The sequence below is a fragment of the Rissa tridactyla genome, chromosome Z (genome assembly GCF_028500815.1).
Source record: "Rissa tridactyla isolate bRisTri1 chromosome Z, bRisTri1.patW.cur.20221130, whole genome shotgun sequence".
NCBI lineage: Eukaryota > Metazoa > Chordata > Aves > Charadriiformes > Laridae > Rissa > Rissa tridactyla.
This window is the reverse complement of record NC_071497.1, coordinates 47428418-47445984: the sequence shown is the minus strand read 5'-3', so window position 1 is coordinate 47445984 and position 17567 is coordinate 47428418. Positions and strand designations below refer to the sequence as shown.

Here is a 17567-nt window from a genome sequence, read left to right as displayed (position 1 = left end):
GTTATGTTTTAACCAGGAACAAACCATGCCACCCCACTTGTATATTTGACGAGCGCTGCAGGAATTGTAAGGCTCAGATGTAATGCACCGACGCTTCAAACTCGACGCATATTTGTAATTAATAACACTCAATATGTTGCTAATGGTGCTTTTTACCCCCATGAAAACTTTATTATTTACATAAATGCACCAGACAGTTCTCATTTAAGGTCAGTGTTTCGTATTACATGCAGAATTCTCTGCTTTTTAATAAAAAAAAAAATATTAAAAATATTCAGAATACCTGTCAACAGCAGACGAACATGATATCGCTCTTTGAATTATGCTTTTTTACTTATAAAAAAGCTTAATTTTGTACTAAAATATCACAAATTATCAAACAATTTCATTATATTTGCCCAAAATGTATATGCTCATATGCAGAGAAAAAACATCAGAGGAAGACTGAAACAAAGAAAAATAATTGCACTACCGCTGTTGATTCCTTCTGTAATTATCCATGCTCCTGTAGTCTCAGCAGCCTTCACCAGTCCTTTGCTGAAAACCTGCTTGACCTTTGAGGGAAGCTTGAAATTTTGAATGCCTCCATGAACAGAGATCACTAGCTTTGGCAGCTCCATCTGCCATTCTTTAACCATCAGGTGCAACAGCTGATCCAAACTGCTATCGTAAGAGAGCCTGATATACTGGAAGAAATAATAATGGGTAAAAGAAACATCCTTTACGTACTCCAAGGAAAGAAACTGCAACACCTTGCAAAGTTCTCAGCACTAACATGTTAAAGATTTTGTGCAGGATTAGAACTTTCACAATACCATTAACACGATAGCACAAAAATACATCAGTGAGCGATACAGACAGCAAGACAGACTATGCCTAATTGCAGTGAAGTTCAACGTAAAAATATCATATCCACACACTAACCTGACTTACTTTCAGATTCCCCTGCTCTCTTAAGACAAACAATCTGATATTCACTCAAAACCACTTTTTATCTTTCTTATGTTGAAATTATTAAAAAAAGTCGGACATATAAACCCATCACCTGTTACCTTGGCGTGGTAAGTGTGATCTCCGTCTTGAAAATTGATTGTACCAAATGCATCTGTTGGACTCATCTTTGTGTGTTTTTGCACAGACCATTCTCCATCATCTCTTTGTGGGGCAGCCTGATAAACAGGCCAGCTACAGTCCACTCCTGGGTGATCTCCAATCAGCCGTCCACAGCAACATCTCATGTCAAAAAAAAAAGAAATAACTTTTTACCAAACACATTTGCATGCAACTCTAGAATCCTCATCAGACTAGCCCAAATAGTTTTTCTACAATGAAGGATATTGTAGCTTGCTGACTCGGAATATAATAAAAATTAATGCAGCTGAAAAAATCTCAACAACGGCAAAATAATGTTGAAATAAATCATAAGTATGTTTTGTTGGATACAGAATTTGTTGTCTACCTGAGGAGCATTAGTAACAGTTGGGGGATTGGACAGGATGACCTTCAAATGTCCCTTCCAACCCAAACCATGCTGTGATTCTGTGTGACTCTGTAATGTTTTGAGAGTCCCACATAGCATCTCTGACCTGAGCAATGCAGCTCAGATTTACCGGTCTTGTATGTGAGATTTCAGAGGAGTATCTTAGGACACCAAGGTTTGCTATGGCTAATGGTTACGGTTATGCCGCAAGTTACTCTAGGTACGGAAGAAAGATCAAGGAGTTACTGTCATTAATCAGAAGGAGAGGAGCAACCCTCAGCCTAGAGAGAACTTCAGGGTGACCTTTCTACTAACCTTTGGGTGCCAGCAAAGTGAATATACAAAATAAACCGATTGAAGTGCAATGTTAAGGGAAATTTAGTAGAAGCTCTGTTAGCATTAAAGGTTTGCAACTGGATGAATAACCCAGATTCCACATTCAATCAGTATTACTGTCATACAGGCTTCAACAGGCTCCAGTCTCTTCTACAGGATTAACTCCAATGTAATTTATAGTGACATCTGACAGTCCAGCTTTCCTTTAGACATTTCAGATGTTAATATACCCTGGGAAATGGAGATAAATTCTTCCCTTTTAGTCATTTGAGACACCAAAGAGCCTCCAATAACTGCCTTGGGACTCAGATGTATTACTTGTGGATCTAGGGGCAGGTTAGACGTAAACAACATCTGCAAAACCCTGAAGAGGTACATTCAGAAAGAGAGAGAGTTTTCTGTGGAGATGAGTAAGAACTAACTGGTAAAAGAGAAATAGATGAAAAAATAACAAACAAACAAACAAAACCAAACCCCAAACAAGCCTAAGCAAATTAAGAAAGTGAACTGTTTTAGAAAGGCACTTTTGATATGTTTGCAATCCAGTTTTACAACACAGGCAAACTGGATTGACTCAATGGTCTGCAAAAGCAGACTGGAGAAGGAAGCCGCCCACACTCTTGGGGAATTAATACCATAATTAAACAATCTTATTCAGTGGAGAATTAAAGAGATGTAGAAGCCTAGTAATGCAGAGAAGACCTGAGCTCTATTGTCACGCATATGGTGAAGGTTAGCTAGAAGTCAGAAGGCCAAAATTTTTCTCAAGCTAATTCAACGTGGATTAGCTAACATGGATCACGTACACATTTTCCCTAGCTAAGACAAATATCAGGATATCACAGATATCCAGGGATTTGCCAAAATGAAGTCAGGTGTATGCTCACAACTGAGTCCTGGAAAAATGAAGTGGAAATGATCTAGCTGGGGACAGGAAAGCCTCACAGAGACAATTTTATTGCCAAGTTACTCTAACCAGAAGAATTGCCCATTAAGGCTCATGAACTAAACAAGAAGTACCCAAGCTGGAACTTGGAGAATAAGCAAGTCACACTAAGTCACTTACAGATACACAATTAAATGACTATTTCAGAAGGCTGTGAGGGATTAACACAGATGGAAGATCACTGCTGACATCATTTTGTCAAATAACATGTGGATTCAGAATCCACGCTATAGAGACATATCTAAACTCTAAATGTTTCAGAGCAATGTAGCTGCAAAGCAGACAGTACAATGGAAGCAGGTTTGGATAAAACCTGCCCACAAAGAGCATGAGACTATACTTGTTTATGACTCTCCCTACATACCTCAAAGGAAGGACCAGAAGAAAGAGATAGTTTTGATTCTATTATTGGTCTTCAGAGGACAAATTTCTCTACAGATAAGCTATTGGCCTCCTTGCTCCAGTTTTTTCTGCTTGCTTTCTGGGGGACTCCAGGGTAAGATACAGAGAAAGTGAGGAAAAAAATGATATTTAGATGAAAGACAAGAAAAAACATAGATATCCTATTGATCTTTTGTCCTGAAAATACCTTGTGGTCACTGTACTACTCCTCAAGTCATCTCACAATAACAAGACATTTCATCCAGGAGTCATGCTGAAAGATAGCAGTCCCAAATAAATACTACATTACCTTACATTAATCACTCAGATACCACATTAACAGTCTGACTCAGCAAATACCACTGCTTGGAAGGACAGAAGTGAGAAGCAATCAGGCTCATCATCAATGGATTACATTTTCTAAAGTCCAAATTAATTTCAGCCCTTCATCAAAATATGAGCACAGAATGATTATTATCTCATATATTCCTGATCCTTACAGGAGCAGTACATCAGCAGCCTCTCCTAGAGCAGAAAGAGCCAGAGCAACCTGCCTTTTCATGGGTGAGATCCTGTAGAAAGGAACTAATCACCTGACAAGACAAATCAGTGCAGTAACCTCGAAACTGAGAGGTCCAATGAACACCGAATTTTTTTCATCATTAATATCATTTGCACTACATACTTAACATTTACATGTAAGTACACCCAAGGGTGAGCTGCATTCAGACAGCTCAGTTATGCTGAGGCAGGCAGTGGAGGAACTGCACACCAACCTAATACACAAGTGTGCGGGGTACATGCAGTTGCTTTTGCCTTAGAGATTACCATAGCAAGAGCTATGAACTCAAAATGACTGGTATTTCCCAAATTGCTCATGCTCTGCTCCAACCTGGCATGCCTACTCTACCTAGCCATCCAGCAGGAAGCGACAAGGCGCTAATGACTCCTGAACTACCTGGGAGGTCAAAAGCCAAGACACAGCATCTCAGGAAACCAAAGCAGAACATTTCATATAGCTGTTTGAGGTTTTTTATGTAAAGTTTTGTGCTGTGTGTATAGTGACAGGGCTTAAGGAGAAGAGGAGCTACCAGCCAGGGATGGTGGTCGAGTTGGGATCGCTCAAGAGCACTCGACCCACACACGTCCCTGGGACATGTCAGGCTGCACCCCAAGGTGCTGAGGGAGGTGGCTGATGTCCTTGTGCAGCTGATCTCTGTCATCTCTCAAAGGTCATGGAGATCAGGGAGGTCAGATGCTGCCTGGAAGCTGGTATCCAGCAGCTGGGTCCCACAGGGTCTGAGTGGAGCCTGTCCTCTTCACCTTCTCCACATACAACCTGGAGGAAGGGATGGCGGGCATGTGCAGCCCCGGGAGGGGGCAGCTCTGGAGCATGGCCCTGGGTGCTGGTGGGCAGTGAGCCAAGCCGGGTCCACCCGTGTGCCCAGGCAGAAATGAGGGCCAGCGGTGCCTGGGGCGATGTGAGCAGAACATGGGCCGAGAGCCAGGGGAAGGCAGGGACTGTCCCCTCTGCTTGGTGCTTGTCAGACCCTGTCTGGGTGCTGCCTCCAGTGTGGGTCCCCAACACAGAAGAAACACCAGCAAACTGTAGGGACTTCAGGGGAGAATGACCATCCTAATGACAGACAGTGGGGCTGGAGCCCTTGTCCTCTGAGAAGAAGCTGTAGGACCAGGGATGGTTCAGCTGGGAGGAGGAATGTTTTCAGGGGCACCCAACAGCACCCCTGGCACCGATGGGAGAGGATGGAGGAGAAGCAGTCAGGCTCTTCACAGTGGTGTGTAGCAGGAGGGTGAGAGGCAGCAACACAAGCTGAAACACAGGAGGCTCAAGATGGAGATAAGGAGAAGCCTTTTCCCCAGGAGGAAAGCTCAGTGGTGGAGCTGGGGCTTGAGGAAAGTGGGCTCTCTCCGGCCTCGCGGGTTTTATGCCCTAACTGGATAAATCCTTGAGCAGCCTGATCTGACCCTCAGCTGAGCCTGCTCTGGGCAGGGGCTGGGACTGGAGACCTCCCCAGGTCCCTGCCAGCCTGAGATTTCCTGTGATCCTATGAATATATCACATGCATTGATTCAAACCATATTTGCAATGACTTTACCTTCTTTGCCTCACAGGCTCAGTAAACTACTAATGAAGGGATCAATGTCAGTAACACAAAAGCAGACTCCTGGAAAAGTCACACTTTGAGCAACAAGGGAAAGCCTGGAGGGTTGACACTGAGCTAAAAGTAACCACATTGGCCAGATTAGAAAATCCAGTGCCCTAGTAGGCAGCACTTTAGAGACTGTGTCTGAAAAATATGCCTAAACAGTCAGACATAGAGACAACTTGTGAGAACATCTCAGATATGTAAGGATGCAGAAGTTTTGCACCACATTCCTGAATATTTATGCAGTCAGATCAATCTAGGTGCTGTCTGGGATGTGTTTGTAAGCACTGTACTGAAAAGTAGATAGAAGCCATTTCAACACATCAGGGAAGCAGGGACAAAGGTGCCAATAAGTTACTCAAATTTGATTAGCAACTACTAAACGGAGTTATTCTACTTGGTATTAGCAAATAGTTGCATAACCCACTCATAAACTGTTTGCAAACCTTGGAAGTTCTCTGCAAGTAAGAAATCATTAACACATTTCATTTGCCTACAATATTAGGTCAAATTATAGTAGGCATCAAGTACATTCACATCACTTTTGGACTGTTGTGGAAAATTACAGATCTCAGGAGGCCCGAAACCTGTTTGATTGCTGATCTAACAAATGCAATATAACCAGTTATAACACTCACATGAAAACTATTTCCCCTGGTTAGGAACAGAAAAATTCTCCCAGAGGAAAGCACTGTTTATACCTTAAGATATACAAGACGACAAGAACGGTTAGCATTTGAGAAAATGTACTTGCAAGATAATGGCTGGTTAACTGAAATGAACATCAGATGCCCATATTCATTCCACATATATAGGGAAACTGACAAATAGGATTCACATGAATCTAAACACCATGAAAACGCTCAACAAAAAGTGAAAGAAACAACTACAAGATTAAAAAAAACCACAAAGGTACAGGATGACTTTACAGAGAAAGGTGAGAGAAAAAACCAAACCCAACCAGTGGGGTGCGCATTTACAGTTTCTCTTCGTCTCTCTCACACTGTAGTATTCACATCCATGCAGCTAAACCCTGGTTGATCAGGAGGCTAGTTTGGTGGAAAAATAATCTTGGTTTGGTTTTCCACCCCCCAGGTTTATTTTCACACCAATGAGCTTCCCAGACCAAATAACAACACAGTCACTCTGCGGGGGAAAGGGGGAGGACTGCAGAACTGCTGTAGGCTTGATTTAGATGGGATTAAACCACCATATTTTGAAGCACAAGTTAACTTCAGCTTAGATACCCACCCGGGTATCTGCAGGTTAGCAGGAAGCATTAAAATCCTCCCTGCGCTTCTACTTCCAGGACATGGGCAAAAATCTTCGAATCTCTATTCTTCTGCTCTAAACCAAAATAAACACGCAACGATTCCCTCAGAGGGAATTCTGAGCAGGTGCCACAAAGATCATTTGCCTCACTTACAAAGCCAACACAATTGTGTGCACCGGTCCTTTACAGGATCTGGTTTCAAGGAGTAACTTATTTGCTTTTTGCAAAATGTGATTCTTGTTTAACACAGATCTTAGAAGCAAAGTAAAATGTGAAACACGGTGAAAAAGCATGTAATCACTCTATTGCAGGTGACAGGACTAATTAGCACCAGGTTCCTAATCATTAGTCATTGGATACTCATTGTTTTCTGTTGTTTCAGCCTTCAGAGGCCTTTAACACAAAACAAATGTCAAGAAAAGTTAAAATTTTTGTTCCAACAAACAACTGATAATTTATTATCATAAACACACAGCATGGAAACCTGTTTGGGAACACCAGCTGAACAGCAAATGTTGGATTGAAAACAACTAATTAATACAAGCCACAAAATAGGAGCTGTCTGAAAAACCCGCACATGAGTCAAAAGCACCGAAGTGATGTAAATTTTGTGGCTTGCCTTCTCAAAAGCAGGGACTCATAATACCCACTGGAGAGAAGGTGAAAAAAATCTTCAGAAAACCTATCACCAGGAATGTTTCTACTACCCTCTTTCTTCTTCTTTTCTTTTGTTTTTCCTCTTTCCATAATTCTTACTGTTCTTCATTGCTTTTGTCTCATTCTCTTTCATATCACCCAGGATATAGCCAGAATTGTCTCCCATTTAAAGGAATATTTGTGCCTTTCATTCCTCAGCAGAAGATTAAGACAAACTCATCCATAGAAAGCATTTGGATAAAATTTTCTACTGCAAATAAATTAAAGGTTATCATGTACTCTTATTAACCTAGATTTACACTAAACAATATCCATCACACCCCCAGAAATGCTGCTCAGACAATATAAAGGGAAGTTATTTTTATTGTCACTACATCCTTGACTAGGAATGCCCACCACTAACTTTAGGCCTTCATAAAAATCATAGATGTATATTTATGCACTCCTACCTGATTAAATTCTGGCACACCTGACATCCTGCAGGACACCTGTGATAGAAGATGGATAATTAATACATGCGTGTATGAAAGACATCTGTAACGATATCCACAAAATATCAATTCACCTATGAAAAAATCCTCATCAACAGCATTAAAGGCTGCGTTCTTACGTGCTTGCCCCTGGCAGATGTTCTGGATAACTGCAGTGGTTCGTTTGGTGTTTTACACCTCAGACTGTATGTCAAAATCTGCATTTCATAGATGAGTTCTCTATCTTATCTACTCTATGTTATCCATGTGTTCAAAACAATATGACCAAAATTACAAGTTTACATCCTCAGAATGTGATCTCACCAAGTTTATTTAGGCAACACCACCTATTAGATACACAATGTGGAATGCCAAATTGTGTTTGCTTTCTCAGGTCCTAAAATACAAATTGAGGATTTGATCTTTCCTTTACTCTTTTCACACTCTACACCAGCCTGAGCAGAAACCTCTATCTCAGAAGGCTCTGAGCAGCAGCAGGCATTATTCTGAGAAAGGGAGAAAATGGAGGTACAGGATTAAGAATTCCTGTGCAGCAGTAACTCAATGTAACTCAACCCCTCAATTGGATGCCATACCAGAGTTTATGCTATTGGACTGAGAGCAGCACATCTAAGAAGCCTAGGAAGCTCAATTGCTGACCATTTCTAATTCAAACGAACAGCCTCATTTAAAACGTACTGGTGACAGTACCTACGAAAACTCATAAACACCAGCAATTACCAACGGGGGCATTGCAAAACTGCAAATAACTTCATCCAAGCTACACAAAATTTCCATAAAAATTCTTCTGATTCTTTCTACACATAACAGAAATAAAGTGAAATTCCTTGTTTTACCTGTGAGGATCTTTTGAATTGGGAATGACGTGTGCACATTCTCTTTTACTGAAGACCTCTTCGATCCAAGATTTGGGGGGCTGAAAAGACATTTCAAACATAATTGTGTTCCCCAATTTAATAATACAATGCCAAAAAATACACTATAATATCTACATATCTGTATGCACATGACACATAACTCAAAATGATTCCCATCATGTTAGATGAAACCAAACACTATAAGCTGAAGCTACAGCTCTGAACAGTCCTACTCCTTCATCCCCAAGCTTTACACAGCTCCACAGAAAGAAAAATATTAAAATTTATTCCCGCCCCTCACTAATAAACATAAAAATTATTTAGAGGATCTGTCAAACACATGTACGATGGAGGAATTGGTAAGTATGAATCAGAACTGCTTAAAGGACTGTACTTTCCTTCTGCCAGAAGAATAGAAAATGGCAATCTTACTAAAGCTGTAAGTGGCAAAAAAGGCAAGATTTTCTTTTTACCTGAAAGAGGCAGTTGATTCCTTCTCTTATTATTCTCAACAGAGCTAATAATAGATTCACCCTGGTTAGATGTTTGCTGAGCTAGGACTACAGCGAAATGCAAAAGCAAGGGAGTAAAGACTAGACCTAGCATTCAGAGTGTGTATCAGACAGCTTTTTTTCCACTGGCCTCCTGGGACATTGTGAACTGTCTCAGTGAAGCCTGTTGCAGCCGAGTAAACTCAACCGTCACTGTGGTACACAGATTTTTTTCAAAGAGCCTCACTGTGAGTCTTTGAACCTCTTTCTCTTCAGGTCTATCAGGATCAAACTCCCTCAAAGGAATGATAGTTTTTGGATGCTGAACTTTGAAATCTCTGGGACTGAATTTAGTAAACACTGGAAGCAAAGGACGGTTTTTTGTCATCAAAGGGAACTACCCCCACAGTGAAATATACAATGGATAGATATATTATCCTAAAGAGTAAAAACAAGTATATCGACCATTATTCTCTCATTGTTTCTCTTGTTCATCTCACTACCTATAAATCATGGGTATCGATGAAGAGCCAACCGAGAGTTTATGGGCCAGGATTAAAGGGAGAGCAGGTGACATTACAGTGGGGGCCTGCTACAGGCCACCCAGCCAGGAAGACCAAGTAGATGATACCCTCTATAGATAGATAGGAGCAGCCTCATGTTCACAAGCCATGGTCCTCATGGGGGACTTCAACCACCCTGATATTTGTTGGAGGGACAACACAGCAGGGCACAAGCAATCCAGGATGTTCCTGGAATGCATCAATGGTAACTTCCTTCTCCAAGTGATAGAGGAACCAATGAGAACAGGTACCATGCTGGACCTTATTCTCACTAAAAAGGAGGGGCTGGTAGGGAATGTGAAGCTCAAGGCCATCCTTGGCTGCTGTGACCATGAGAAGGTGGAGTTCAAGATCCTGAGGGCAGCAAGGGGGAGCACAGTAAGCTCACTACCCTGGTCTTCAGGAGAGCAGACTTTGGCCTCTTCAGGGATCTGCTTGGTAGAGTACCATGGGATAAAGCCCCAGAGGGAAGAGGGACCCAAGAAAGCTGGTTAATATTCAAGGATCACCTCATCCTAGCTCAGGATTGATGCATCCCAACAAAGAGAAAGTCAGGCAAAAATGCAAGAAGGCCTGCGTGGATGAACACGGAGCTCCTGGAGAAACTCAAACACAAAAAGGAAGCCTACAGAGGGTGGAAGCAAGGGCAGGGAGCCTGGGAGGAATACGGAGAAATTGTCCAAGCAACCAGGGATCAGATTAAGAAAGCTAAAGCCTTGTTAGAATTAAATCTGACCAGGGAAGTCAAGGGCAACAAGAAAGGCCTCTATAGGTATGTCGGTGATAAAAGGAAGACTAGGGAAAATGCGAGCCCTCTCCAGAAGGAAACAGGAGACCTGGTCACCCAGGATATGGAGAAGGCTGATTTGCTCAACAACTTTTTTGCCTCCATCTTCACTGGCAAAGGCTCTAGCCACACCTCCCAAGTGGCAGAAGGCAAAGGCAGGGACTGGGAGAATGAGGTTGCCCACCATAGGAGAAGATCAGGTTCAAGACCATCTGAGGAACCTGGAGGTGCACAAATCCATAGGACCTGATGAGATGTGCCCGCAGGTCCTGAGAAAACTGGCAGATGAAGTTCCTAAGCCACTATCTATCATATTTGAGAAGTTGTGGCAGTCTGGTGAAGTTCCCGCTGACCGGAAAAGGGGAAACAAAACCTCCATTTTTAAAAAGGCTAACAAGGAAGACCCAGGGAACTACAGGCCGGTCAGTCTTGCCTCTGTGCCTGGCAAGATCATGGAGCAGGTCCTCCTGCTAAGGCACATGGAAAACAGAGAGATGACTGGTCGCAGCTAACATGGCTTCACTAAGGGCAAACTGTGCCTGACAAATTTGGTAGCCTTCTACGATGGGGTTATGGTATTTGTGGAGAAGGGAAGAGCAACTGACATCATCTACCTGGACTTGTGCAAAGTGTTTGACACTGTCCCACACAATATCCTCATCTCTAAACTGGAGAGACATGAATTTCATGGACAGACCACTCACTGGGTAAGTAGGGTCATAGTGGCACAGTAGGGTCTTCGTTTATGATTAGGGATACAAGGCAAACAGTAGTCAAATAATAAACATTGACTCCTTATTCACTCATGTTTAAAAACAATTGTTCCTCTGCAAAATGTCTACCCTGTAAAAATACTTATGGTTAGTACTTGTCTCCATATTTATTTGTAAAACGTGTCTTTTGCACAATAACTTAGAAAAGAATTCAATTCATGACAATGCCAGTAATTCAACTTATTGAGAATATTGCTGGGAGCATTTTATGGATGGAGTTCAGCAATAATTCTTATAAAAGAAAATACCTCTCTTTTATCTCCTGAATGGAATTATGAGCCTTAATAAAGCAGGTCCATCTGATGGTTTTTCACTTCAGCTTCATATCGCTACATACCCCCACACAACCTCCCAGCTAGTCAAACAGTTATGGAGGGACACGAGCTGCCTGAGTGAACTATCAGCTTGTCAGCAACCGGGGACCCAGCTTCCACCAGGACTAATGGGAGTCCTAGCTTTGGTTTTAATGTTACTCTGAAACAGACCCCCACTGACAAAGATGAAAGAGACCATTAAAAAGCGGTTTGCTGGTATTGGTGACCATGTGTATTCTGGAAGCAACCAATTGATCTGTGTCCGGTTCAGCTTTGAATGAAGGAGTAAGAGCGTGGAAGATCCTCAGGGCTGGACAGAGCACAGGCATGCAAGAAAATTATTTTAGAAAGAGACCTACCAAAGACAAAGTGGAAAAATTAAATCCAGAGAAAAACCTTGGAAACAGTGAAGCAAATTTCATTACCTGAGGGCAGGCACACACTGCTCCCAAAAACCTTTCAGTAGTATTCTCATTAGCAATCAGTATTATTTCATGCTTTCTAAACCACTTTATTCTAGTTATTTGAGCTACCAAGCAAAACAGTGAAATGTTTCTAATACTACGATACCCTGGGACTCTGATTTTTACCCATTAGTATTGCTGGTAATCGGTTTTCAACCAGAACTAGGGAATAAAAAAATCTTTTTAAGTTATGGGATGCCTTGGATAAGAATGAACTTTACTAAACTTTTCATGAACAGGAAAGGGTGTGAAAGATGTCGATGAGCCTTACAGCATTTGCTGAGGCAACATGCTCAGCCTTGTGAGAGAAGAACAACATCCAAACTGCTGTAACTCAAATTTAGTAAGAGGACAAGCAGTTCAAAGTCATTTTGAGCAAGCTGTTGGCATTGCAGTCTCAGGTAGCTTCCCTTGAGCTACTTTACCTCCCACATGACATATTCGGGAAATCAAGCATTATCTGGGTATCTTTCCAGGTGCGAAGGCCAGCACTGGAGAGACACTGCCCAGCGTAACAAGGAAACATCACATCAGGAACCAACAGCAAAACATGCTGACAGCTGAGCAAGGCACTGGCATTCAGCTAATCCATATGTAAATACACTTGAAAAGGGGTGTCAAAGAACTTCTCTCCAAAGCTCAGTGTTCCTCATCATAAAGTTCCACAATACAAGATAAAAAAACAAATCAGTATTTTTAAAGGGGGCAGAGGTCATCTGGTATACAACAGCTGTTTGGTCTGGTTATCTCAAACCAAAATATAACTTAACAGTCCTCAGCAATGGCAATACACTGTGTGAGTTGAAGTTACAACATCTAATATGGGAGATGAAAAGGCTCCCTGTCTACTATCAGCTTCTTGAACATCTAAGCTGTCTCCTAAAAAAACATACTTTGTTTTACAAAAGTATCTTTTTTTAGATTTTGGAGGACAATTGGGGGTTAAGACAAAAATATCAATGCTTAAAATTCAGGTTGTTTTTTGTATCCTTTTTCAATTTGGTCCAAAAGCGTCTGTGTTTTTCTGCAACGGGGGCAGTAAGGGCAGCAACCAACACATGCCACAGTCACAGTGGGTTCAGCTCAAGGTCCAACAAAGCCAATGTAAAATAAACCCTATAGCTTTATATCACATGCCATGAATCTAACCTTGCTACTACAGAGGTCACTGAAAAAAAAAATCCTATTTATTTCAGATGAACAAGATCACGATGAAATTTGTTTGACTTTTGAATCTTGAAGCAGCAAGGATGCACCTCACCCAGTGGTGCAGAGGCTCCCCAGGCACAACACTCACCTCGGTTAACACCACCTCAGGATTCTCAGTAAATAAGACTGAAAACAACATTTCAAAGTGCAATGGGTACAATGCTGGGAGTTTTCACCCTGCCCTGCAAAGAAACGTCAATATCTTCCCATGCAGATATTTCAACATTAATCTTCGCTTCTTTACATAAGGAGCTTGCTGCAGTGTTGCCTGTGCTGCGCCCTTTCACCTCCTTGCTCCCTGTAATTTTTACATTTAAGAGAACAGTACTTAGATAGCATATCATCCGTGCATGATCCTGATGAAGCCTGTAACTTTAACATTTATTTTCATCTCAAACAATAAACATGTTGTTTGAGTATAGCAATATAGCAAAAATATAGCATAAAGCAAAAAAAAGAATATAGCAGAAAACATCATTTGCAAAGTCCACCATTTTTTCTTTAATGAAGCTCCTGAATGGATGGTACTACTGAAGAATATATAAATTGAAATTTCAATTAACTGTAGGAAAAAATAAAACACAAGACTGTATCACTGTATTTCATCTTGTGCAGCACAAATTTCAAAACTGAAACACTAAATTTACCATTATTCTTAATTTTATATCAGATTAAATCTTCACTTAGTATGTAAAATGTACACCATAACAATAACATTAATTTCTTAATCTAAGGCTTTACTTAGGTTTCTAAGATAATTGCATAATCAGGAAACAGGCTTTAAACCTTCATACTTTTTACAGTGGTCCATAACTTCAGGGATGGGCGAGTAAAAACAAAAAAAGACTTCTGAACTGCTGTTTGTTTGTTCTTGGTTCTTAGCTTTGTAAATGACGTCTGTAACATGTTTTATAAACTCAGTTTTTTAAAACTCTGGTTAACATTTCAAAACTTTCATAATTTAATTGAACTTCAACAACAAATTAAAATTTCTTCTGTCACTACAGTGAGGTACGTATGCTTCGGCCAGCATCAACCCATATCCTTTCTACCACCAAAGCCTACAGGAGACAAAAATACACCTACGTGCTCCTTTTCACTGGAAATTTCTGTTCTGATATACAGAAGACCTGAAGCCGAGTTTATATTGCAATTTTCCTTCCAATTTTCCTTCCAGAAAGTCTGAGACCTTTGTTTGGGAGTTTGGCCGTCTCATTTCTTGCCAGTTTGAGGATTAGGATTGCTGCTTATACTTCCCTGCCACAGAAGAGGCTTTGGAGATTTCTAGACTGATTTAGTCAATGAAGTGGCAAGAGTTTGGCTGTGAAATTTAAGGCACATGAGTAGTTTTTAGAAAACTGCTTTTAATCACTTCTCCAATATCTTTAATGTCTGAGATCCTTGCATAATATGGTATTAAAGGGACACTGTCAGGTCAAATTTGGTTAAACATAAGTAATGTTCAAGGTTTCCAGAAGTAAAGAGAGATCAGAGCACAAAATGTAGAGAAACACCTGCACCACTCATTTCTTTAAAATCCTTGCTGACAGGGAGCAAGAGCAGACAAAGCCTAAAAACCCAGCCTAGGACAGAGGTCATCTGTTCTCCGAAATCCACCAGCGAGGCGAGTGACCGTGCCACCATCCCGCCGGGGTGACCGAGCAGGTAAGCAGCGCTTGGCTCACCAGTCGCAGAGGACGGGGCGACAAAGCCCCGCGATCACCAACGGTACCAGCACTCGCACTGATTCCGCCAGTGCAAAAGGGGGAATGCTTCAATTTTCACTGCTGCTTTCTCCTGCCCCAGCCCACCCCACCCCCTCGGAAAGGACTTGCCAGAGTCAAAGCTTTTTCGATGCACTGCACCAATTAAACACTGATAAGTAGGGGTTAACGTGCATTTGTCCTGCTCCGGAATTAGCTTTACTAAACCAAGATCTGCAAGAAACATTCAGTCCCTTCAAGACCAGACAATAAGCACTGTTCATTGGTTGAGTACCAAACTCACGAAAACTAGGTTACACTGCCAATAGTAAACAACAAATTTTTAGTACCTTTAGCTGTACTTAAGTCCCCTTTGGGGTAAAAGGCACAGATACACAGAGCTCCTAAAGAAACTGCATGCTGCTCCAGACACTGTTCAATTCCCTGCAAAGGGAAATTAAGAGGCACACATCTCTGTGTCAGAATAATTTCTTCCATTATTGAAATAAAACCATTTATCGGACAAAACAGCAGCAACTGCCTTCAGTGATACACTGTAGATCCATCCAGACAGGGGCAGGTAATGTGAAATCATATGACTAGCCAGTTTAATTACCAGGTTAGTTCACATAGGCAGAGTACAGTTGTGCTGAAAGCTAGCCAAAACAATCAAATAATAAGTCACTTACTGAAATTGCAACAAATTTGTACTGATAACAGAAAGCAAAAATTTCTGTCTTGTGTCTTAGCAAAAACACTATTTCAAGAGCTGGAAAGTGCTGCCAAGCACCGTAACTCAGCTCTGCACGCACTGTGTGTGTAGTGAATCCACCACACACAACCACTTTTCTATGTCACTTCTCAAGAATTTGGGCTTTCCTAAAGATCTTAACTATTGGAGCTAATATTTTTACATTGCTGAGCAGGTTTGGCAGAATCTTATCCAAAAAAAAAAAAAGAAAAGTATAGTTGCACATCATATATCTCTTTTTCTAGTTAAAAAACTGTTTGTTACCCTCAAAATAATTAGATGAAAGCAAATACTCATAAATAGCAACAGATAATCCTGGGGCTAATAGATTTGCCTCAGGACTCCTGTATATTTATACAGCGCCTGTAAAGAACCTTTACTGATGATGGCAAGAAGTAGAAATATCCAAAAAATCCAAAAGTGATTTTCAGTGCCAGGGAAGGAGGGCCCCTTTCACCATTTTCAGGTGAAAGCATACCTGTCCGTGTAGCGCAGTGTGTGACCAACCCTTACTCAAACACACAATGAGGGGAGGGAAAGAACTTCCCCTAATTACAGCAACTGCGAGAATCTGGCCTCACAGTGCCCTAAGACATCTTAAACCCTTTTAAAAATTAACTCCACATAGAGCAAGTCACTTGCAAGAACACTAGGCACCTGAAATGCAGCCAGAGTTCTTGTAAGCTAACCCTCAAGCCTATTTCACAAGAGCTCAGCCTATAAGCACGTTGGTATCTCTCGAACCCTTACCCCTGGAAACGCCTCCCGAGCTATAAAAGCTAAGGTGAACCTGCAGGTGTCATCAGTTTATGCATAATAATTCTTCAGTGAAAAACAGGACTTCAGCAGTATTTCTGCATCCCATGGTAAATTACTGCCAGCATTAAAGAGATTTCCAACTTAACAGGCTGTCTTGCATAAGCTTTCCAGGGCAGGAACTTTCTGGTTCAGCTTCCATTACATGCATGCTTCTGGTATGAAGTAATATAACAACTGATTGTAAAAAAGAACACCACTTTGGACCTACATAGGGTAGAAGTGCGTTGTAAAACTCCAGCATCTTGTGCAATAAAATATGAACGCAATGTGAGGTTTTCAACAAACTCTCAGGTCTTCTAGAATTTCCTTGTGTTCAGTACCTAAAGGGGGCCTCCAGGAAAGATGTGTAGGCACTCTTTATCAGGGAGTGTAGTGATAGGACGAGGGGTAACGGTTTTAAACTGAAAGAGGGGGGATTTAGATTACATTTTAGGAAGAAATTCTTTACTGTGAGGGTGGTGAGGCACTGGAACAGGTTGCCCAGAGAAGCTGTGGCTGCCCCATCCCTGGAGGTGTTCAAGCCAGGCTGGATGGGGCTTTGAGCAGCCTGGTCTAGTGGGAGGTGTCCCTGCCCAGGGCAGGGGGGTGGAACTAGGTGATCTTTAAGGTTCCTTCCAACCTGAACCATTCTATGATTCTATCCTGTCAGAGCACAACAGCCTTGCTTTGTAACACAGACGTGCTCTGTTTCCCCTCACCTCCATCACTACAGTACATCACAACGATATCTGTTACTAACCAGAATCTTTTGCTTTTCCAATCTTTCTTACCTACTCCTTTGCCCAAGCGTCCAGGACTCTGCACATCTGTGGAAACACTGCATTATAAGTAACTGGATTTGCAAGAACATTTTCATCACCACATTTTAAAAAGACTTACGAAAATATTGTGCAAATAATTTAATTCGAATGCTTCCACTGTTGTTCACCGGTTTGCCATGCCCTATTATAAGACAACTATCAGTTAATCCCAAACTGCCTTTGCAGGCAGACTGCAGATTCAATAGCACTGAGAAGTTGCTTTATTTTCCCCTTTTGAAGATAATATATCATTTCAGGTCACAGCAGAATTTCTGTGATTATTTCCTAGTAATTAATTCAAACA

At 41.4% G+C, this 17567-nt stretch overlaps 1 protein-coding gene across 10 annotated transcripts in view; it reads right to left on the bottom strand.

Annotated features, from left to right (window-relative positions):
- Positions 1 to 17567, bottom strand: part of TRPM6 (transient receptor potential cation channel subfamily M member 6) — a 100998-nt gene that overhangs the window by 64778 nt on the left and 18653 nt on the right. For 7 of the 10 annotated variants that reach the window (XR_008463788.1, XR_008463789.1, XM_054185432.1 and 4 more), the window contains 4 exons: positions 8569 to 8648; positions 7691 to 7729; positions 1053 to 1233; positions 473 to 686 (listed from right to left, as the gene is read on the bottom strand). Coding sequence is in view for 8 of the 10 variants with exons in the window: in XM_054185432.1 (XP_054041407.1) it covers positions 473 to 686; positions 1053 to 1233; positions 7691 to 7729; positions 8569 to 8648 (514 nt within the window). In the remaining 2 variants the exon portion in view is untranslated. Of the gene's footprint in view, positions 1 to 472; positions 687 to 1045; positions 1234 to 5949; positions 5994 to 7690; positions 7730 to 8568; positions 8670 to 17567 lie in introns of those variants that run through there. The other 3 variants (XM_054185434.1, XM_054185436.1, XM_054185437.1) reach the window with 3 other exon arrangements.